Genomic DNA, 16,209 nt, shown 5'->3' with positions numbered 1-16,209 from the left:
GGATGATTTTTTTTCTGAGGGACGGCAGACTTGTGGTGCATCAACTTGGGTCAGCTTTGATTGCTGTAGAAGCACCTGCGAATGAAGGACATACTCAAATCAAAGTTATATTCATTTTAAAATCAGAGTAAACTTAGTACAACTACGCAGTAAAAATAAGTAAATAATCTTCCATGCCTCCCTCACCTTTTTTATTTTTGGAGCTTGTGAATGAATCTTAGTTCAGCAAAACGCTAAACTGAAGAGAGTGAGTAAACAATCAAAGCGTTCTTTCGGTGATTATATATAGTAAGTTGTTACATGCTTCTCCCATCTTTTCACAGGGGGCATTTTCTCCCACCTTTTTAATTTATTTGCTTGTTCTCTTTTTTTTTTCCCCCCTATGTTATACTTTATTTTACAGCGGTACAGAAAAAAAGAAGGAAAAACCTCCAGGACAGAAAGAAAAAAAAGAGGAATCTCATTCTAATGATCAAAGTCCACAAACTCAAGCATCACCTTCTCCCCAGCCCTCCTCACAGACTCTCCAAACACACAGGCAAACTCAAGAAAGCAAGAGTTCTGCTCCAGCTAAAAGGTTTTCACAGTACCACAGTACAGAACTAGAAAATTACTGTAATGATACTGAGTTCATATTTGACAACAAGTCATGTGAAATAGTTCCAATCTCATGATCAAGTTAATAAATGTTTGATTTTTTTTTTGTGCTAGAGAAGATGCATTCAACATGCATTGCAACAGAGCAAATATGTAAAAATGCAATTTTTAAGATTACAAAGATTTTTTTTGTTCTATGTGATTGAAATCCTAATATGGTAGATTACCTGTAATCAGTCATTACTCTAAAATATTTAACGATGACTCTGACTTGATCCTTCTCAAAATATACTTCACAGGTTTTGTCTGGCATAGGTGAATTGTGGAGTGTATTTTGCACATGGCCATTTTCTCGTAACAGCATTTGTTAAATACTAGTGTCATTGCAACTCTTCCTTCGGGAGTTTTTCTTCTCAAATTATTCTATAAAGTGACTGCAGTTTGGATTTTTTTTTTTTTTTGCAGCCCTTCCCTTTTCAATTCCTGCTAGGTTGCAGGGTGGTTCACTTCACTTTTATACTGATTCTTTACATGAGTGAAGTTCTGGTTTTGCACCCAAATCATAGAACTATTTGACTTGAGTGAATGTAGAAGTTTATTTAGGGTTGCCTCTAAGTTCCTGCTCATTTTAGTGGGAATTAGGCACAGAAAAAATGGTACCTTTTTTTTTTTTTTTTTTTTTTAAAAGGCTTTTTAAAGTCAAGGAAATGGATTTTAAGATTTGGGTGATCATTTCTGAGTTTCAAAACTATGCAGATCACTCAGTGTGGTTTCTTCTTTTTTCTTTTTTTGGTTCATTGTCACCTTATTGTTTTGCAAGGTATGAAATTTTCTTTTACTGTTTAGCATTTAGGAGACTGAAAGAAGCTCTTAAATGAAATTTATTCTTCTGAAATTTACTGTAGTTCACAAGATTATGTTGTCTTGCATTGCTCGAATTCACAGCTCTAATAAATATTTAAACTTTCACTTGACTGATGCATGTTATAACACTCCATAAAGGCTCTGTCTCCATGTCTTGCACAAACTCTTAAGTTGTCTGAAGCTGAACTTGCGGCCTGTTGTTCTCCTGCCTGGTATCTCACTGTAAAGATGTTTGTCTGAAGTCTCGCTTACTAATCTTTTGCAGTGTGGGGAAAAAAATAAATGCCTTTTTTAGTCTCCTAATGGTTTAACTTGATTTGATTAACTTGTTTGTCACAGGACCTTTCAGCCTCTTGAGGTGCTGTGGAAGGAGCTTGCCATTTCTAAGGTTGCAGTTCAAGACTTACTCCTGCAAAAAGCATTTCTGACGGGATGAAGTATAATACTGTTAGCAGGACATATGCAGACTCTAAATCAGCTGGTTGAAGAATAATTTGAGCTAGATCACTTTTGAACATGTTTTCCATGATTAAGATGTGTGTGAAACTAATGAACTAGTGACTGCAAAACTTGCAGGTTCCCATCAGTGTAAATTGGCTACAATAAGATTGCTGAAAAATCAAAATTCATGGATTTAATCATCTGTCGTATTGGGCCAACCTAACTTGCCTTATTCATGCAAGAAGTTTGCAGACATTTGTTTCAAAAAGATGAAAGCCATTAACGTGGTTTAGAATGTGCTATCTGCAAGACAGCCCTATAAAACTGTAATCTGATAGAACTGTTCTGCCTCAGAAATCAGTGTGTTAAAGCTGGTGAACAGTTAATCAGGGAAAAAATTTCTATTTTTCTTCGTTATCTTTTTAAGTTATTTTTTTTTAATAATTTATTCTTTAAGGCTAATATATTGTAGCCTCATTTTTTTCCACTTTTGTAATTCGTTAGCAATATAGTAACGAGGTAGAGAGTTATTTTGTTCAAGTCTGTATGTAAGAGCATTTGGAAATGGAAGGGAATGGATAAAACATTTGGCAACTGTCTTGCTCAATTGTTTTCATTCATCCAGTTAGAACTTTTTGACTAATCTTTTTTTCCTGTTTCATGCTTCAGCTTGAAGGAAGACCTACCTCTGCTTTTGTCTCCTGCTGCTTGATCTGTCCATTGCATACCAGTTCCAGTTACTGTTATCTTACTATCTTGTAATTTTTAAATATATTTTTGTTTCTTCTAGCATAAAGAAATCCTTGACTGCTGAAAAACCTCACGGTGCTTGGGAGAGTTCAGATGACAGTCGTAACAAGCTGCTGAGAGTAGCGTCAACATCTAAATTAATATCAAAAGTGGCAAAGAATGCAGACAAGTATGTATCAAGTTTGGTACATAAAAGCAAGTGAACTTTAGAATCAAAATATTATAAAATTGCATAATTTTAGTGAACTTATTTATGTATATGCTAAGACTATTTGCATCTTTGTTTTTACCAGCAGTAATTACTTGCATAACCTACCAATGTGGTGCTCCAGGTGCCTGTGGAATCTTAAAATTATTATAAAATGTGAATGCAGGATTTGAGTGTAAATATATTTTAATGTTGCCCATTTGGGTTAGCAGAATTATGCACTATGAGTTAAGACTTATGGCTTAATGCCACTGTTGTGAAGCTTCCAACCATTTTTTCCCTAACTAAAACTGATTTGAAAATGCAAGTGTATTTCCTTGAAGTTAATTTACTGGATTTGACATAGTATGTGTGTTTCTAAAGTAGACTGTAATACTAAGAATATACTTTTATGATTTCAGGTGGGTCTCTCAAATTAACTGTTTAACAGGTTCCTGATTGCAGGTTCTAGATAACAGGCAGGGATCTTCTTTTCAGCTTCACCTTCAGTAGGTGATGTGCTGTAGCCCATCATTCCTCTCACAGGAATGGTGGTTTTCTCAGGTTGTGGTCTCCAGTGGAGGCCTCACCGGGGATGAATAGCACAGAGTAGTTATTTTTCCTACTCTTGTCAGCACAGGGACAAGAGTTTGCTTTTTGCTGTAACTCCACGTTGAGGACCCCTATTGTGACCCACTTCTTGTCCTCAACACTCTTTGCCAGTTGGGCTTCCCACTTTGTATTCACACACTTAGTTTCTTTTTTTGACTTTGTTGAAATTTTGCTGAATTTGTTGAAATTGTTGTGTTGACTTTGTGACTGACCCCTCTCCTATTTGCCGAGATCCCCCCCAGCTCGCTGGCAGCTTCTCCCAGCTTGATGTCATCTGCAGATTTCATACATCCACTCATTAATCTTCATTCAAATAGCCATTAACCTGTCCAAGGCAGAACTGCCTGAAAACCCCTCCCACTATGACAAATAAAACTCTTCAGACCTTTCTGAGTAATTGCCAGTCTTTTTATGATCGTGCCCCTAGTGCTCTCCTTAGCTTGCATAGAAGACTGTCAAATACATACTTAGAGTCAAGAGCGGTGCAAGTGCATTCCTTCTTTCCTAGGAATGGGAAGAACAAAAACATCTTAAATTAATCTTGGGTGTGGATATCGGCACATTTACTAAAAGCTTTATGCTTAGCCTGAAGAGTTCTGCAGAGCAGTGAAGTGCTGTGTGTAAGGGATTATGGGTTACATATTTTGCAAGTATTTCTTTTCCTTTTATGATTGGTTTTCACTGTTGGAATTTAAAAGCCCTTTGGCAATTTAGATTGTAGCAGGGTACGGCTAGATAATATTTTGGAATGAAATAACCCTCTGTCTCGATTTCTACTTATCAAGTTTCTTTTCTTGGTTTTTGTTATGCTACTGAAGTATCTTTCATAACGTGGTATATACTTCAAATTCACTAATAATAGAAAATAAATTTTACTTTTATTGACATTTTGTGTATGGGTTCAGGCATGGTCAAAGTAGAGGTATCTTGTTTCATTTTCCTGTGATTCTGCTTATTTTCTAAAAGACTTTAAATACTGCCCTTCTACAGTCTCTAATGTATAAAAAAAAAATTAGATATCTAACAAAAGAGCGGAAAAGGAAAGATTAGGATTAATTATTGTTAGAGAAAGTTGTCTGTTCATAACTTGAAGCTGTCGTATCTTAAAATATTTGGCAAAAAACATAGCTTCAAACATTATCAATTGTAGACCACCGTCTGAAGACTGGGTGTTGTATTGTTTGTGTACCTTGTTCTTATGGTCAGATTTATAATAAAAGCACTATTTACATTCAAGAGCACACATTAATGCTCATTTCTTACTCACATCCCATGTGCCCAATTTCTGAAAGAATTGGTTGGTATTGTGCAAAGGCATATTGTTATATTGCATTTATCATTCCCAATTAAGAAACGTTGGCCTAATCTGCCTGAAGTTACCCGAGTCTTGTGCAAGGGAATAGAATTCAGCCCCTAATGTGGGCCCCAGGACAGAAATGTTTTACATATGCTTTGCGCTACCAGCCCAGGATATGAGCTTTGTGTAGTAAGCTCAGTCTTTAAGCCAGCACTGAGCTGTAAATCAGTCTGATAAAGCCGTAAGAAGTAAGAGGGTTCCCATGGCAGCCCATCATTCAGTGTTTTTCAGGCAAGACTGGGAATCCAGTTTTAATTTTTCATTTGGCAGTGTGGTGAAGGGTGATTCTACCAATAGCCAGAGATGACTTTCCTTATGCATATGCTTGACCCTTTGTCACTGTTACAAAAATTTGACCTCCATCCAGCTAAAAATACTGGATGCCACTCATACCTTCCTACTGAATTTCAAATGAATTCAAGAGGGTTTTTTATGCAATACATTCTCCCGTCAAGGAGTGTTATTCCGGTAAGAAGTAGCTCTGATGCTGGAAATTAGTATTTCTTCCCTCTTCACAAAAAAGGATTGAGGTTTTTTGCGAGTAGCTCATTCCTGGTTCTGGCAAGGAGAGACGTCTCAACTACACTCCTTTGAAGACTTTGTGTTGTACATCCAGTAATGCTGCATGGATCCAGTTTAATTTCATTTAGTTTCGTCTGCAACTTGTTTACATTTAATCCATGTGTCCAACATGGTTAATTCCTAGAAAAATTTGTGGTGGTGTGTGCTGACAGCTTATTTTGACAGGTGTTAAATGCTTTGCATGCAGGCCTGAGTGTGTTTGGCAGCTTAAAACATTTGGTTATTACAAGTTTGCTCTGTCAAAATGGCATTTTCTGTGCACAAGGAATATGCCCTCCATAATTTATTTTTAAAAGCTTTTTGTATTTTGTGGTTGTCACAGTAATTCTTAGGAACCTTTGCCATAGGGCCAAAGACTTTGTTACTCGAAAGATACCGTGAACTGCATAAAATAATATATGGGTAAAAATACACTACGATGACCAAGTTTATTTATTTAGCATCCTATACTACAGTTAAACTGTACACAGAACATGATGAGATTGCCAAATGCAATAATGTATAAGAACTAGATGGTGTTGGCTTGATAAGCATTTCACATATTATTAACGATATTATTTTGGATTTTTCCCCAGGCACAAAGATGTCATCGTCAGCCAAGGTAAATAAAAACATTTATCTTTAAATACTGGATGAAGTTGAAAAGATTTTCTTTTGACTGAATACTATGTCCTGTAAATAAATACATTGGGACGTATGCATATGAAACAGGGCTAGAGAGCTAAAATAACATTAATAATTACTCCAAGAATTCATCTGGCCAAATGTTGCTCGAGACCTGTATAAGGATCTTTGAAATTATGGAGAAATGCCTCATCAAATTGGATCTTTAGGAAGGACAGAAATTTTTGGTGGGTGGTGGGAGGATTCGTTTTACTTTCGTGATTTTCTCTGTGTGTATGAGCGTAAATAGAGGTTATGAAAACAAAAATCTAAAGTTTTGACCTATGTGCCAGTCTTCATCCAAGCAGGTGTGAGTAAGACTTTAGAAATAGTTTTAAGATATTTTATTTCTGTCCCATAACCAGCAAAAATGTCAACCCGTGAAAAAAACAGCCAAGGTAAGAATTAAGCTATGCCCTTTGGTCGCTTTCTAATTTAGCGCGCTCATGAATCTTTTATTTGGCTTTTCACCGTCAAAGAGCATCAGTGCATGATCTCTTAAAAACTTCGTGCATTTAAATAAATATTTCAGCTTTCTTATTATGGAAATATATATGCATATGCACATTGCAATCTATGTGGGGATTATTTGGGGGTAGTCTAAAATAAATTACTACATGCATCATTTCCTCAGAGAGGAATGTGTGTTCAAGTAAGGTTCTAGAAGTCTTGCATTGTTGCCTAAGATATCAGAATATTAAGAGCTGCCAACTAAAAGATTTGTTTTATCTCAGCTTTCTGTCTTGCCAATATTACAACATTTACACGCTGATTAGACAAGAACAGAGACTGAAGGTTTTAATATAGTCTCCTAAAATGAAAAATGAGTCTCTTCTAAAGTGTATGTCTTTGCACTGATGAATCTTGCATTCTGTGGCTACCTGCTGCTGCTGGCTTGTTCAGACAGGAAAAGGAGCCGTGGTGGACGTGACAACAAAGGAAATCCACTTCTTGTGTCGCAAAACTACTCTGCTTTGATGTCCTGCAAACTGTACTGAAGCATGCAGTTTCAAAACTAAAGCATGTAACCCAAGTGCATGCTGTACACAACATATATCTATGTACAGAGGTTCTGTCTCATGCTTTTTTGCTGCTAATTAACAAATCTGTAGTCTCCAAATTCTGTGCTGCAAGCAAGATTACATTATACATAGTTTGATTACTTTTGGTCTCCTCTGGGTTTTCTTTCAAAAAGAAAAAAACACTCAAATTTTTGGGAAGTTAATATATGAATTGTTGTAATGAAAGCAAAATCAACTTGAATCCAATTGCTTGATCTTCTTCTAATTCACAGAGAAATTACAGATTTAAAAATATTCTAAATTGATGCTTACCAAAAGCATCCTTCAAAGACAAGAGGGGTGAAAGAGGCTGCATAAGCATCAGGAACAAAGAAGAAATGTCTCTTTATGCCAGGTTGCCTAACACCAGCTGTGGAACGGTACATATGTGCAGCAATGGTTACTGTAGAAAGAAAACTAATCAGTAGTGTCCAGACCAGCTGCAATTTAGCTTTGTAAGAATTAAATATTAAATACTGTATTTTAATATAAATATAAAAAATACCCTTTCTACCAAACACAGCTTTTCACAAAACCAAGCTGCATACAGCTAAAATGCCTTCAATACTAACTCTTTCCTTACAATGTGCTTCTACAATTCTACGTGTTCTGCCAAGAATGGGCCGTCCTTCAGTTCTCTCATCCTGGTAGCTATAACTTACGTGGCCTCAATGTGTACCCTGCTGTCTGTTGCGTTACTCTGCAGATGATGTGAGCTTTCACTGAATGATGAACGGGTACCTTCCATGTGTGTCATGCCATAGTCTGTTCTGAGCCCAAGTGGAATGAAAGAGAAATACGATGCAGATGACAGTGGCCCCATGTATATGGAAGACGGAGAGAAAGTCTTGTCATAGAAAATGCATTTACTAATATTTTAAACACGTATAGTGGCAAAACATCGTTCTGCCTTTAACATGGATGAAGTTGCGATTAGCAGAATTCAGCCTCCAAACATTTTTTTTTCTTATACGGACCAATGAGTGTATCTTTTGACAGCTTTGAGAGAGAGAGAGAGTGTGTGTGTGTGTGTGTGTGAGTGTGTGTGTGTGTGTAAGGCTGTGTTAGGTTTTGTGTTGTGTTTACTGCCACAGAAGTAACCACCTGTTAGTTACTGTAGTTGCAGAGGGTCCCCCTATCCTTTCCAGCATAAGCTTAGCAATACTCTGCAATTCTCTGTATTGCAACTTCCTGTTCAGGGCAGGTGACTTTAGCCTGTTGCCACATAAATAAACCAATTTCCAGTTGGCACCTTGACCCAACCGGTCAGAAAGTTGAAGAGTTGCACAGACAGTTAACATGGTTTCTTGAGGTAAATCCCGTGCAGCTGGACAGAGTTGTCTTGGGCAGGGTAGGATGAAGGGTAGCCTTTGCTCATGCTGTTTGTGCAGCACCTTCCTGTTCTGCAACCCAAAGGCATGAAAAGTTACAGCTGCTTTAACACTCCTTTGTGGCTTGCCAGCCTTTGCCTCTAGAGGCGAGCAGTCTCTAGCATAGTGTTAATTAAGTTACAGCAGCTCCCCTGAGCTGCTCATTTCACTAGGCTGTATGTGAAACACTGCGTACACCCCCGGCATACACTTCCCACGCTAACGATTGTGTCAATGTGCTTCCTAGAAATTGTGTGAAGGAGACTCTTGGGAAGACTGCTGGTGTGCAAACTGTCAAGCTTCAAAGCAGATCTATGTAAAAATACTTCGGTGTCTTTATACACACATAAAATAAGTTTGGAAAAACAGTGAAATTGCAAATTATCACAGCAGAAGGTGTTTGCATGGGATAATAGGATGGAAGATGACAATTCTGTGTAGCTTTGAACATCCTGGAATCACTTTGTTTCCTTTTTTTGATTCAGCTATTAAAGAAACTGCTTTGAAACATGTCGGTATAGTACAGTACCACAAAATGTAGAGAAATATGTTTTTGCTCATTTAGTTCTTGGAGTCTTATTTTTCTAGCAGCAGAAGTTACTGTAATATTATCTTGTGACCATCTGTGCACGTTCATTGTGATTTCTGTTGATAGTATGTATTAGTTATAAAAGTGAAAGACTTGAGGAGCAAGTGAGAATCTTAGATGAGCTTCAGTAGTGAAAGGCATTAGCTTCGATGTCTGAATTGACTTTGGTATGGAGTCCCCCAGAGAGCATGCTGCAGGTGTTGCATGTAAATGTCAGCAAGACCTAGGCAATTCTCTCCTCCTGCTAGCGGGAGCCACAGCCTGAAGCTGCCTTGCAGGCGGTCACTTGAGTTTCCTCTGTTTAGCACCGTGCCGAGGCCATGCATGTTACCAGTGTTCGTCACGTACCTTCTATCTCAGTACCCAGTTTTGTTCCCTCAGTGCCTTTATCTCTCCCGTTCGGGTTGAGTTGCATCTACTGCACGTTAAGGTTAGTCCTGAGCTTTATGCATCTGGGTATATGCTGAAGCAGAGGTAATACAGACAGGAACACTTTGGTGATGCCAATCCAGTGAGGGAAGTATTATACAGACTTCCATACGCTTGCCGAAGAAATTTTTGGGTTTGGGTTTTTCATCTTATTATTAGACATTTGTTTGTTCATCCTTGTAAATCAGGACCACCTTTTTGCAATAAAATCCAGTACTAAGGAGGTATTAAAATTCTGTGAAAATCCAATAAAGCTATGGGTGAAATGAACAGGTGCTTACTGCAGCCTTAAAAGGACACTAGCTGAAGTTATTCTTCTAAATTCTTTGCCAGCAGGTGTTTATAATTGCCTATAAAAGCCATCTTGCTTTTCACTTCAGCAGAGACATTTTTAAAGTATTAATCATAAAGCATTCATATTTTTATACCCAGAAGTTAAAGACCTGGCTTATTTTAAGATAAAAGGTAATTTTTTTCACTGAGATTCCATGTTTGAGTTTGGTTTTCAGTGATAGCAGCTCTGTATATGAATCACTTGTTCACTTATTATGACACTTAGACGTTTTTGGATGGCAATAAAAACCATATGTGAAAGAATTAATGAAAAACATTCACTGCATTCCTAAGTTTTTTCTTTTTAGATTGTGCTTTATTAGTTTCCAGTACTTTTTCTTCTGTTAGTTTAACTGTGCTACAGTTCTAGCTTCACAGAACAGGGCAATCGTGAAGCACACAATGGAAAAATTTACCCTGCTGACAGTGTGTCCTGTCCACTGAGAGTGCAAAATTCAGTAACTACCTCGGATCAGTTTTTTCATCAGACGCAGATTTTCTGTCAGATGCATATTGAAGGTGCTCACGTACCTGAGGGCAAATGGAAACCCAGTCTCTCTCATTATTATTGGGCTGCTTGCTCTCATTCAGGCACAGTGCATATTATGAAAAGCCATAGATACTGTCAGAAGAACAAATTGCTATTTGGGAGTTGATTCTTGGTGAAGTCAGGATTTTAGTATTTAAGCAGGAAGCATTTACATACGGTCTTACTTGTTTGTGTCCAGTACTCCTTTCTGAGTCCTTTTTTTTTTTAATAAAAAGCTAGAGTTTAATATTAAACTTGAATTATTTCAATGCAAATGGTAACTGTTGTTAATACCTAGATTCTTAATGTCACCTGGTACATGCAAAACCAGGGTTTTAACTATGATTTACTTATCAAGTTATATAAAATTAATAACCAAAGATCTAACAAGAAATCACAAGGCAAAGCTGTAAAATCATTCCAAACGGAGGCAAATCTCTCATCTCATCTGCTTTTTTCGACCGGTTTGCATTGCACCAGCACTCAATAGCGACAGCGCATGTCCGCTTGTCAGGTTCAGCAAGCATTGACACATAGCTCAGGGTGAGAGATGGCAGACCTGCAGCCGCATTTCAATTCCACTGTAACTTAAAATGTAATGGTCTGGGCATGGTGGCTGAATTTGGTTATATTCGTCTCTGTGCTTTTAGCACTGGTTTAAATTAGAAACAGGCTTCTAAGCCTTTGTCCCTCAGGTTAGTGGTCCTACAGAGCTCTTGGACACAGGCCTGAAAGCAGAAGTTTGTGGGAAAGAAGCTATTTGTAGTATTAAAAAGCATAACTTCACTGGTCAAGCAACTAGAAGGTGAAGACAGATTAATAAATGTACTCTGGATGTGGTAGTTGTATAGTATTAGAGAGTTCTGCTTGGCCAAGCTAGTTGGAGTCTTCTGGGGTTTTTCGTTTGCTTGTAATTCACTTTAAGGGTAAGATTCAGATGCTAAACACAAGTAGAACTGAGCTGAGGGTTTTGATGCATCAGTCCATGTTGTTCTTTCAAACTAGATGGGGTGGGACCTATTGAAAAATAGTCATTAATAATTTGCAAGATAAGATTATTGTAATGATTCCTTAAGAATTAAATTTATACCATGTAGAAAAACAGATAGTTTTGTTACTTATTTGCTATTATCTACTCTGTGTGAATGTTTGTGTGTGTGTGTGTGTGTGTGTGTATATAATCTACTGCATGCTCATTAGACTTCCCATTATGCATACACTTGCTAGCTGAAGAGTAGTTAATTACAGCACAGACTTGCGGGGCTACCTCAGGGTCTGTCTAAATAATGAGGAATAATGTGATATAAAATATGTTCTTCTAATATTTTGTCCAGTTTTGTTGAAGAAACCGGTAATTGAGGATGAGGGCTTCTCACATGCTTCTAGGAAACTGCTGTGTATTCCTTGTTGATTAATTTTGAGGCATGTTTTTTGGAAACCAGGAGGATTTGGGTTTTGTTATGTCACTGTCTTCAAATTTCTGAAGGATCTAAACAGTAGCTTTCATGTCTCTTGAATTGCTCTTCTCTGTAGATACTTCTGAGTTAATCTACAAAGACTTCTTTGATCTTTTTTTTCTCCTCCTTTCAGTTCCTATTATTTTTATTATTTTCCTCTGAAAACCTTCCATATTGCCCTAAGAATATGATTCACAGAAAGTAATAAATTGCTTAAGTGTCATTGCATGAGTCTTTCCGTGCTGACTTCACCGAAGCACTAATTTCAGCCTTTCAGGTGGTTTGTATTGCCATATCTTTGCTGACTCTTTTCACCTGCAGTGTTTTTCATTGGTCTTACCTTCCAGCTTGCTCTCCCTGAATTGCTTGGTTTTAAACTTTCTTCCAAGAGCGCATTAATAGGCATTGTTTGAAGTTGAATTTTACTGTTACCTTTGTGCTGCTTTTTCTTTTTTTCCTTTTTCTTGTATAAGGCCTGATTAAAAGCTTATTTATGTTAATGGGAATCTCCTTTTGATACAAGGAGGCTTTGCAGAAAATTTTCAGCCACTGTCTACTGTTTGTCTACGATTTTTTATTTGCCCCTAGTTTTAGTCCTGGATTCTTGGTGTTGCATGCTTTACCAACAGTTTCCTTGCATGCAAGGTAAGTACGCTGGCTTACAGTGACTGTCAATGAAGAAGATGCACTTGTTTCCTTGCACATCAGGCAGGCTTCTAGGGTTCCTTCTCAGCAGCAGCACCTTGTTTCACCGACGTATTTATTCCTCTCTTCTCTAGCAGGCTATAAACTTTCAAAGAACCCACAGTAGATACTCTGGTTGCTAACATCTGCCTCCAGCCTGTTGGAATCTATTTGGCTTAGTGTTTACACTAATGAACTTAACACAGGAAGGTAGGAGCACTGATGAAATTTCACTGATGACATGAAACGGAGAGACCAAGCTGATACAGTGGAAGCTGAGATTTTAATACAGTAAGACCTAGGTGTTCCTGAGGCCTGGAGTAGAATAAGACAAAATTAAATTATTCAAAGTGAAAGATCACACATACAGGAGTTGCTAGTAACTGTAAGCTATAAACAGGTTGTCTGCCAGAATTAAATGGTGAGGAAAAGGGCTTTAACATGCTAGTTAATCATACGAAGGTTGAACCACTCACTCACTATGAAAACACAAATGCAATGCCAGGATGTATCAGAAGTGATTCTAACGGAGATCCGCAGCCTTATGGAAAACGTTAATGCATCAAAACACTGGTAGGTTTTCTCTGTAACTCTGCATTTATAGTTATAGCGGTTATAGCCACCCACAATCATAAAAGGTAAATTCTGTGGTAGTGTGGAAACAGACTGAAACCTTATCACGCAAAAAGAGAGTTAAATAGCTGGATGTTTTTATTTTTGCAAAATGAAGGCTGGGAGGAGGAAGGTCATGATTGCTGTTTTCATGCTCACCTGATGCACTTTCAGGCAGCAGATGGGCAGACCTGTGCTGAAGTTAACAGCCATGCTGTCACGTGCTGAAAAAGTAAACAACCTGGCCATGCTTTACTGTCGCCTGGAGGTTGAGAGGTTCCCAACTATGAGGAGAAGGAGGTTTTTGGATGGTATTCCGAAATCAGCGGAGCGTGTTTGTGTGTATCTCAGTGACAGCCAAGTCTCTGCTGTCACTCCAAAGTGAGTGCTGCAGTACCCTGATCAGAATAAAAACCAGAGTGATGCAGGCAGAGAGATGGCACTGGGAGGCATGTTGTGCATCCGTCAGGCTGGGCTAGGCTGGGCTCAGCTGTAATGTTCCTCCAGCTCATGATGTGGGTTTGCAGAGCCTTGTGGCTGATTGGTGCTCAAATCCACCTTTAGGTGGGTCCTCGCCAAGTCGCTGGGCTCTGTCTTTGTGTCCCTTCAGCTGACTGGGGCCACGGTGTAGTCAGATCAAGTGTTTCTGCATCTTTGGGGCCGAGTTAATAATTTCCCCAGACCTCTGGGGATCCCACAGAGAGCTAAGACCTGCATGGAGTTTGCTTGGGTCCAGCACACCCAGAGGGCTCCCATGTGAGGCTAATAAGCCTGAGCTGATCCTGGGAGCAAAAATTGGGAGTGCTGGTCCTGTGTCCCCTGGCACTTGTGCAAAGAGATTGTTGAGGCTCCAGAGGTGAATTATTGCAGAGCCAAGCAGAGTTTGGCAAGGGCTGTGAATTTGAGCTCAAAGCTGCACAAAAGCAGCTACAGCTGTTCCCAGTGAAGAGCTGGCCTCTGAAGCCAGAGCGCCGCATCCACGTGATGCTGCCTTTTGTAGCAACCCTGGGCCTGAGCTATTCCTTTTTGTGTGGCGTGGATAATCCACAGCACTTGGGTGTGCTATCTACAGAACTTCAACTTCACTTTTAGGTTGGTTTGATCCATATTTGAAAGGATTTATAGTACATCTGCAGTCACAGATTAATTAATTTAGCAAGTGCCAAGGTCCTTTCAGGTATGCCCTCCTGCCCCTTCTCCCCCCCCCCCCCCCCCCCCCCCCCAAATGCTGCTTCACAGTGGGTAGTGGGGTCAAAAAATCTGTTTATGTGGGGTAGAGAATTTTTACTTTCATACCTACTGTTTTCAGGCTGGTAGATACCAGCATTGTTGAGAATTTTTTGTTTGGGGCTTTTTTCCCCCCGCTCTCTTTAAAACTTCTGACTTTATCTCCCCTATACCCCCTTACCTACATATCTGTTATGAGATGACCAAGGCTCTTTTCTTCCAAAAGATCAAGTGAAGGTAAAAAAAGTCTTGACGTACTGCTTTGTATCTGGAAATAGTGAGAATGCAGGAAAGAAACAGATAGTCTAATGCTCTTGAGCATTCAGTTGAGCCAGTATGCTATGAAAGAGTTAAATCACTGTTTTCTTAACTTGCAAATACAAGAATTTGGCCTCAGGCAATTAGTTGCTGTTTGAGAATGGTTTTGTTGTTATGCTGCCATCCTCTCTAGTGTTTCAAAAGATTTTTACATTAATATTGTATCTGCCCTACAGGTTATTGTGACAAAAGGAACTTCACAGTCTTAGACAAAAATCTTTCAGTGGGTTTTCTCTTTTTTTTTTTTTTTTTTTTAATCCTTCCTCTTCTGTAGGGAGAGGCTTAATCAAGTTATACCTAGCCTATGTGTCTCTAACAAGTATGTTAACTATGTATCTTCAAAGGTAATCTTGAATAACATGCAGCTAGCTAATAAAAGCAAAAAATGTTCTTTCTTTAATGGGCAAGTTCAGAGAACTAATTTGTATCTGAATGCCCTGCAGATAATCTTTTCCCTGAGCTCCAGGAGAGCCTCTTCTCTTCTGACCAAAGACCTAGCTGAATTTCTCTTGGACTCTTCATCTCTCTCATCTGCAGAGTCCAACAGGTGCAACTGCCTCCATCCGTATGAATTTCAGCTGTAGCTTGTCTCCACTGTTCTAAGCAGCAATGAGAAATTTGATCCTAAATTTGTGGTGTCGTTTTGCACTGATCTTGTGGAACCAGAAGTGCCAAGCTCAGTGTTAAATCAAGAATTTGACTTGCACAAATGAATGGTCTTTTCTAAATACCCTCAGGCTACGGTGTGCTTTAATTTATAAGAGTGTGAGCGCCAGATTTTAATAGAAAGGTCATTATTAATACGTTACTCTTGGTTTTGGCCAGAGTTATTTTATCTCTGTAAAATACATACTATAAAAATATTTTGGTGGAAAAATGAGACGTTACTAGTTTGGAGTACTTAACATTTTTGTCAAACTAGTGACAACACCGATCTTTAGCTTTTCTCAGCAATACAATTAAGCAACGCACATTTGGTAAAATAACTATTGTTTCTAATTTAGCTACTGGGAAGTGATTTTCTTTGATATTTGATCTGAGGCAAGTTTTCTACTGTTGTCGTCCTGATGGACTCACAGGGTCCTCGTTCAAAAGAGCTGAATTTGTTCTTAGAAAGAAGTGGGACAACTGGTTTTCATCTTCTCGGTATTTGTTCCTTTGATACCGGACTTAAATGGCTCAACTTTCATTGTATTAATATTCTAAATAAGGAAGAACCTTTATGCAAGTGTTAGTTTTACATTGCTCAATTATTACTATTTCTGTTCAGGAATTATTGTTTGAGCCTGAGGTTTTTTTGCACTAGCTTTCAGTTGTATTTGGACTGTTGTAGGAAAATTCCCTTCTCTTGCCTCCAGTGCAGAGAAACCTACTATCAGAGTGTGTCAAAAGTGACACAAAATTCAAGTAAAATGAATTCTTGGTCTCAGAAGGTTGACTTGAGCACACTAAAAGTGGAGAAGGAGTCACACCAATCATACCTTTTATGTCTGGGTACTTGGTAGATTTGATAAACTGTGATCTGTTTCATCAATTAAAAAAAAAAA

At 38.4% G+C, this 16,209-nt stretch overlaps 1 protein-coding gene across 3 annotated transcripts in view; it reads left to right on the top strand.

Moving 5' to 3' along the window:
- Positions 1–16,209, top strand: part of EML4 (EMAP like 4) — a 165,168-nt gene that overhangs the window by 107,389 nt on the left and 41,570 nt on the right. For 2 of the 3 annotated variants that reach the window (XM_076334466.1, XM_076334465.1), the window contains exons 4-7: positions 404–577; positions 2,693–2,821; positions 5,966–5,991; positions 6,419–6,451. In XM_076334466.1, the coding sequence (XP_076190581.1) occupies positions 404–577; positions 2,693–2,821; positions 5,966–5,991; positions 6,419–6,451 (362 nt within the window). The remainder of the gene's footprint in view (positions 1–403; positions 578–2,692; positions 2,822–5,965; positions 5,992–6,418; positions 6,452–16,209) is intronic. The other variant, XM_076334467.1, reaches the window with a different exon arrangement.

Source organism: Aptenodytes patagonicus, chromosome 3 (assembly GCF_965638725.1).
Source record: "Aptenodytes patagonicus chromosome 3, bAptPat1.pri.cur, whole genome shotgun sequence".
In the NCBI taxonomy this organism is placed as follows: Eukaryota; Metazoa; Chordata; class Aves; order Sphenisciformes; family Spheniscidae; genus Aptenodytes; species Aptenodytes patagonicus.
This window is presented reverse-complemented; position numbering and strand designations above follow the sequence as displayed.